Source organism: Blennius ocellaris, assembly GCF_963422515.1.
Source record: "Blennius ocellaris genome assembly, chromosome: 18".
NCBI classification, from domain to species: domain Eukaryota; kingdom Metazoa; phylum Chordata; class Actinopteri; order Blenniiformes; family Blenniidae; genus Blennius; species Blennius ocellaris.
Genome location: NC_137667.1, coordinates 13,513,685 through 13,521,382, shown reverse-complemented (window position 1 = coordinate 13,521,382; position 7,698 = coordinate 13,513,685). Strand labels below are relative to the sequence as shown.

Below are 7,698 nucleotides of genomic sequence, written 5' to 3'. Positions count from 1 at the left end.
GGCCATATGAATCCTCTGTTGTTGTTTACATCCTCTGCTGAGCACGAGTTGTTTTGTTAACCTTTTTTGCAGCCACAGTGTTGGTTCAGAGAGAGCGAACGCCGGCCGGCCCCGCTGATGTCGCCCTGGCGAAGTGACACCGGCAATGCAAAGCTGGTCGGCGCTGGTGTGATATTGCAAATGGTTTTATGTCACTGACAATAGCTGGATAGTTTCTATTACTGCATATCTATGTGACCGTTAAAAGCGAACACAGTTAACGGATATCTTTAGAAATGAATTGCCAAGCTGGCTCATGAAGATTTTCGATTATAATTGTTTGCTAATTTTACTGGTGGAGCCTGGAATGTTTTGAAGCTAATATTACAACCCTGTTCCAATGACTGATGAAGGATTGTGACTCCAGAGCCTCTGAAATCTCTTCCTCCTCTGGACCCAAAGGAGTGGTTCCATCACCAAAATCAACAAGCTTAAACGCCAAGATGTTCAAAACACACTCTCACTCATAAAAGGAGGAAAACACGACCATCGGTCATAAACGGCGCCGTGTCCGTTATATTAAGACTAATTTTGAAACATCTGTTTGACCCTGAGAGGAGTGTTAAGTGGGAACAGGAAATAAAACAAAAAGTTCCTCACTGAGTGTTTGAGTCTGTGCAGTTCAATATAATACAGTGCACTTATGTGACCTCTTTTATTCCCAAACTAATGATTTGCTTACTAATTGAGTGCTCATATTAAATCTGTCTTAATGCAAGTTAGACACTTAACTTGTTGCAAGTCGATAAGAAATCATTTCACCAGTGTGCAGGCAGTGAAACTCTGCAGTACGCATGCACGTGCACTTTAAAAAATATGATGGGTAAATTCCAAACGGCAGATAGAAAAACATCTTCTGTTTCTTGTATAAAAATATGAAACGTGGGGAGAAAACTGTGCATCTGCTAATACACAGAAGTCTAATTAAAAGATGTACATAAAAATGTAAATTACTCCAGCTGCACACGTAGTCACACACTGTTAATATGAAACACACATTTCAAAAGAGTAAATCTTATCTCCGTGTGTTTTTTTAATCTAAAACATTGTTATTGTTTTTTTTTTTTTTTTTCTATGCTCAGTTTCTTCAACGCGTCGCAGGAAGCAGGACCAGTGTTGCAGTCACCTGAACTCCCTCTCAGCCATCAAGTACGCCATCGTCTCCCTTTACATCCTGGTCCTTCTCATCATCTTTGGACTCTGTCTCGCAGGTAGGCTGTGCGTGAATGAATGAATACACCTGCACCTTTAAACAATTTTACTGTGGGAGCACTAAATGTCGCCTCACAACTGATTTAAACATTGTAATTTACATAGTACAAGCTTTCGGGATGTTTCCAGCAGCCTTACTAACATCTGTTTGTGTTTCCCTGTAGATTTATAACACAAAAGTTCACACAAGTTTGTCTCGAAATATCTAAAATATCTTGACGTCACGGCTGATTATTTGTTGTCAAAACACTCTGAGACACTGAGACACGGGACGTAAAACGAAAAATACATCTCATAAAATGATTTTGACAGGAGAGTTATATTATTCACTGAACGTTTAAGACGTTGCAATCGTGAGAGAATGTGAATTTTATAGATTACAAACAGCTCCAGCAAAAGAAGCTGTAGCACTTCAGTGCACTGAGAAAGTTGCAGTGGAGAATTCGCCTGTTTCATCAGAGGTGGAAGAGTCGCTGCCAGACTTTTTTCCAACATTTGGTCATTCGAGTTAAGCAGAGCTGCTCTCAGGCGAGGCCACCCATGGCATGTGTTGTGCTTTTGTTCTGATGTTTTGATTGTAAAATATGTTCGAGAGGGCACTAAATCAAAGAGAAAACTGTTTCACTCACACACGCAGGAGACAGTTGAGTTTGCACAATGTGCACGGATAAAGCTGTATTACTTGGAGTTGCTATCAAATCAACTTCCAGCCGCATTTAAGCATTTTTGCCGGATGAACGTCTGTTGATACTGCTCGTCGTGTTGTTTGAAATGAAGACTAACAGGACGTCTTTTAACACACTTAACTATTTAATACTGGGGGTAATTAGGAGGAACAAAAAGATTTTTTCAGTAAATTGTAACATTCATGTTTGAAAGAGAAAGACTATTTAAGAAATATTTATATTAGTCAAATACTTGCCGTGGGGGCGAAGGTTCAGGGATAAAGATGAGACGAATAAATGAATCATGATGAAGATACAATCTGTGGCTCAGTGACTTCCTAAACCAAGTGTTATATAAGACAAACATTGGCACATCCAGCCACTATTTTAGCTTGTTTATTTGAACCATTTCTACTTTATCTTTTTATACTTTTCAAATACTTTTGTACTGTTTTGGCTTAATAAATTAACCCTATTTTGTTGTCTCATCTTTAATCCATTAAGCTTTACCGTTTCCAAGCTGTCAAATGAATAAGAACATTTAAAGATTTTATTTCTCCTCCACTTCTCCACAATCCTTCAATTTGGCCCCAGCTACTGCAAAAGTGCTCCCTTGCAGTGGAAGTAACATGGTTTGTGAATCATTCTTCAACACACGTAACTGTCATACATTATTTGCCTCCTTTTTTTATTTTGCGGGGGGATGAATAAATAAAATAAGTTGCAGAATGCTTTTATGGTGTTTGGTTCATTTTCACAATAAGTCCTTCGTACTCGGGTCTGTTATGCAGATGACATCAGCCATTCCTCAAGGTAAAGTAGGACTCACACACACAGATGCACAGTTTTTTTTTTTTTTTTTTTTTTTACACACTTGCACCATAAAAGCCTATTTAGTCTGAGGTGACACTCGGAGCTGTGGTCTGAAACCTTACTCCCCTCTTAAGCTGTCTCCTCTGGTTTAGCACTGAGCACACACATTTGCACAAAATGAATAATCAGCCAGTACAAGTATAACCCAACCTGCTCTAACGTAAAGCTCCGCTTGTGGTTTTTGTTGACTTTCTTCCCAAAATCAAAGATTTTACTACTCTCTTCTGTTGCGAGGTTTGCGTAAACGCGTCAGTGCCAAGTGTCGCTCGGCTCTCTGTCACCGCAGGTTTTCCTCTGTCCTCTGAGAGTTTTCTGACCTGAGTCGTGAAATCGGTTTTCCAAGCACAGTGCACGCTTCGCCCTCGGGCTTTCTGCTGCTGATTGCAGGACTCGGCACATGTGTGACAGGTTTAAACTTGATGCCCTCATGGGGGGGAAAGATGTGTCTTTCTCAGCGTTTTGAAAGCGTGACCAGCTTGACCTTTTACATGGCAACATAAAAGAAAGATAAGATAAAGCGTGACGGTGGTTTTAAAGGGCCGGCTCCTCTGTGCTGCATAGTTCCCATACTGCCCTGCATCCACAGCTGTGGGAGTACAGAGGCCTACACTACGCAGACACTCCGAGCTCCTCGGGGTGACGGGTAACGGCACTACTTGAGACATGAGCTGGCATCGCAACCATCTCTGTTGGAGGTCAAGGCTGATAATTTGACTCAGTTGTTAAGATTAAAGCATGCTGTCAGGGTTCAGTATCAAATCTTCTGCCATTTTTAACAATCAGGAAAACATTGTCACAGAGATCACAACAAAAACTGCAAGAATCCGGTTTTGCCCTTGTGTGATGTTGGATGTTGATGTATTGTGTAATTTAGTGTGTGTCATCTTCAGGGCTGCCCACTGTGAACGGCATGGTGCGTTCATGGCAAATCTCTCCTTCACAACACAGTACCACTATTTTCAGATGTTGAATCTTGGCTCCGCGATGATTTAGTCATCGTAGTGACGCAGTTAAAGTAGTTTTCCTGACAGGACCAGCATGGTTTCCCTTGTTGTCTGGATACCCTTCAGGCAGGGTGGGTATGGTGATAGAACTGGAAGATTTCCATTCCAACTGGCCTTTATATCCCTGTTTAGTTTGTATCCCTGGGTAGACAAAGCAATATAGTCAGAGTTTTATCTTATGGCCATACCATCTGAATAAATCTATTATCTATTACCTAGAAGGCTAAATTTGATCTGGTCAATGCTTGAATCTATGTTGAATATATATTTTATTTGAGCAGGTCACTACTGTGTGACTTTTTTGGATCCATGTATAGTCTTTGAAAATATGACTGAACACAAAAGTATGTTTCAGCTTGAAACATAGTTGAATGGTTACTCAGCCTGATGAAGGCGTCTTTTGAATTATTGATGCTTGCACCCATGTTAAAAAAGACTGTGGGACTTTTGTAAAACGCTGGGAACGTTACAGGATTACATGTATTCTCTATGGAAATTATGCACTCAAAATTGTGGGACTCTATTAATTTAAATGTCTTTGTGTCTGAATGGTATGATACATCCTGATCACCTGTAACATTCCCAAATGTTACATGTACATTTACTCGTTCTCTAAAAATATCTAATTGGCTTTTGAAATGGATGAGTGGGTAACCAACATTTTTGATGTTCAGTGGAGTGCAATTCATGGCACAAAGCATACAAAAATACAATTAACATATAAAGAACCCATATACATTAAAATAACACAAATAGGATAGCAAGTGGGAAATCCCTAAATTATTTATTAATGTATGTAATGTAAAATTAGTTATTTATGGGGCACTGGACCTCAACATCTCCAATTCTTTAATGTTTTCTTGACACCAAAATACACTGACAGTGGATATTTTAGCTCAATGATGTTGATGAAGAGACCATTTGATTAAATTCGGCACACCCTTCTTGTATAGCAGGTAATACTACACCAACGATGGAAGCAGTCTTGCTGCAGTCTGTTTATCTCAGAGGGGCAGATGAGGAGATTATATGCATGTATGAGATTACATGGAAGCTTATGCTGAGCGTAAATACATATTTAAAAGAACAGCTTTTTTTTGTGAACTGAATTGTAAGAAACTTAATTTTCACGATTGCCACAGATTCAGTGAAGCTGGACAATGGAAATTTGGACGTCTGAGTTATGGAAATCTGTGTTTGCTGTTGTTGTTTCATATCACTCAGTCCTGTAATATATTTGAGCGTCTTCAGAGTTTACATCCTTGCACTTCCTCCTCCTCCTGGTTGGTTTGGAAAGACCCTGGCATGATGCCACGGCAGCTTCATGGCCAATTCACTGGTGTGTGTGCGTGCGTGCGTGTGTGTGTGCGTGTGTGTGTGTGCGTGCGTGTGCGTGTGTGTGTGTGTGTGTGTGTGTGTGTGTGTGTGTGTGTGAAGCTCTTGGAGGTGTGTCAATCTTTATGGCTGTTACCCTTTGCGATCCCCGCTGTGGCCTCCTTGTAAATGTCAGTTCTTGTATTAAAGGAGAGAAGGGCAAAAGGAGCACGATGGCGACAGAGGGAGAAAGGAAGCTGTTGGGGGAGAGAAATCATGGTAGAGGTAGTGAGAAGGAGAGGCAACAGATCCAGAAACAGGTTTAAGAGCTGCTTGGCTTCAGATCAACTAATCCTAATTTCATTTCAAGGCCTCGTCTCCCTGAGCTACATGCCGTAACCACAAGGCTGCTGCCATTAAACGGACATGGTCTGCGTGTGCTCCCAGGCACTGCGTGATGCAGTTAAAGAGTTTGGAACCGCTTTGCTGTCCTCACGGAGGTATTTGGTTATTTAGGGCTTTTAGATGAGGTTGTTTCAGAAAAGTGGTCAAATCATGCCTTTCAGGCAGCCTCTCTTAAAGTAAATGCGGGCCATCCAAAAAGCTAAGTGGCCCCAGCGTCACTGTGCAGGAGGCTCCTTGGCCAGGCACACACATTTACACGACACAAGTGCGCGCATAAACGCATTCACAACAGTTTTCAGATGTGAACGCATTCAGCTTTGAGCCCTTCCACATTCTCCCAGTCTGAATTCTCACTTGAGTTTGGCTTTTTGCTTTTTCCAGTGTTTGCGTTGCCTTACTGGCAGTCCCCCAACTTCAAGTCTCCCAGCGTCTCCCCGTGCATTCAGGCACATTCACGTCTAATTTCCACCAGGATCCTGAAGCCTTAACCCAGTCTGATTGCATCTGCATCCCTGACGTGATGAGTATGAAATAGTTTTCTCTGTGTCAGCGCTCCTGACCCTAAATCTTATGGTGAAGACAGAGTGATAAACCAAAACAGACGGATAGAAGCAAAAAGACAGGGGATGAAAGAGCCAGAAGAATGCAGCTCCATCCATCATGTGGTTGAGAACTGTCTCCTAAGTTCATTAGTTTTTCGGTCTTATCTCCACGTCGATTGCAGCAAGTTCTGATCAGAGCGCAGCTGAAAGGTTGCTGTGCTGAAATGTCCCTCAGCCAGAAACCAGACTTTTATCTTCCGAGAGGCGCCTGTAGGAGGAACCTTTTGTGTTCAGTTTCATTTGGTTTGACTGACATTTCTGAAGAGCAGGGCACTTCCTTAGAGTTTTCTTTATTTGGCATTTAAAATCAACTTGGCATCTGACAAAGTTGTTGGTTGGTCTTCAGTTACCAGAAGTGTTGAGAAGTGGTTCCCAAGTCCTGCATCAGGTAAAGCTCAAGATGTTTGAGCTAAAAAAAAAAAAAAAAAGCCTATTTTTGATAAGTTGCTGCACATCCAGACAGTTTAATGTATGTCTAATTAATCAAAGGTATCACAACTGCAAACAACATTATCTATTAAAAGAACACATTTCTGCTTTTGAGCCTATTCTACTAAACTTATAATCATAGTCTGATTGTTTCCTCCTGATAATGGGCAAAAGGCAGGATCCACACTGGGCGGGTCATCTGCCGATCCTGACTCTCCAGCAAGTCAATGTATTGTTCGAGGGAGTCGTAGTACATGGTAGTGGTGGTTTCTCTTATTTCTAATCCCATAACATCTCCCCGAAAATTTATTTTTTTCACAAGACCAGATAATCAGCCTGCGCCCAATACTCAGTTTGTAGAGCAGAATGAATTGTTTCCATGGCGATGTGGAACCAAAAAAAACGCATTATTACAGCACTTTGGCCAGATATGCAGATAATATTAGGAGTTAAAGCTCAGTGAGATCACATATAGTGCAGACAGAACGAGGTGGCAGCACTGTTACTGTTGAATTCATGTTCGTTGTTGCATTTTAATGATTACCATGTGTTCTCACAGAAATATGAATATCATGTTATTCCCAGAAAGGAGGACCCTTTTCATGGGCTGGCTGTTGGAGAGCACGTTGAATCATGCATAATAGCGCATATGGACACTTCTCATCACTTTTATTACAAGTGAGACTTGATGTGATAGCATAATGTAAAATATACACAAAACTGTTTTTGTTTCCAAAGGGCAATAAAAGTCTCATTTTACCATTGGTTATGCTCACTTGAGCTTTGCGCCCCAGCATTTTATGAAAACACACCTTTTCTTGGATGCAGTTGAATCAGTCATGTGATATTGTCTGCGATACTCTGAAGAAGTTTCTAACTTCCAGATGTGGTGCTTTGTCCACATCGACCATTGATCTATTATCTCATTGCGAATAGTAATCCCAAATGACCCAGCAGGAGAAATGCCTAAGGTCATTTTGAAAATTTTAGGGTCTAAACTCTTTCGGGTGTATTTTCTCTTTATAGTATCGTAGGTAAGAAATATGCTAGACTGAAAAATGGTTTCCTGCTGCCATAATCGGAAAAAAAACCCAACAACCCAGCATTCTCTTTTACGTCTGCATTGAAGACTTTCAAATGTGGAAATGCACCGTT

At 41.0% G+C, this 7,698-nt stretch overlaps 1 protein-coding gene across 2 annotated transcripts in view; it reads left to right on the top strand.

The window, feature by feature from the left end:
• Positions 1 to 7,698, top strand: part of scara5 (scavenger receptor class A, member 5 (putative)) — a 75,958-nt gene that overhangs the window by 5,566 nt on the left and 62,694 nt on the right. For both annotated transcript variants that reach the window (XM_080514152.1, XM_080514151.1), the window contains exon 3: positions 1,122 to 1,250. In XM_080514152.1, the coding sequence (XP_080370278.1) occupies positions 1,122 to 1,250 (129 nt within the window). The remainder of the gene's footprint in view (positions 1 to 1,121; positions 1,251 to 7,698) is intronic.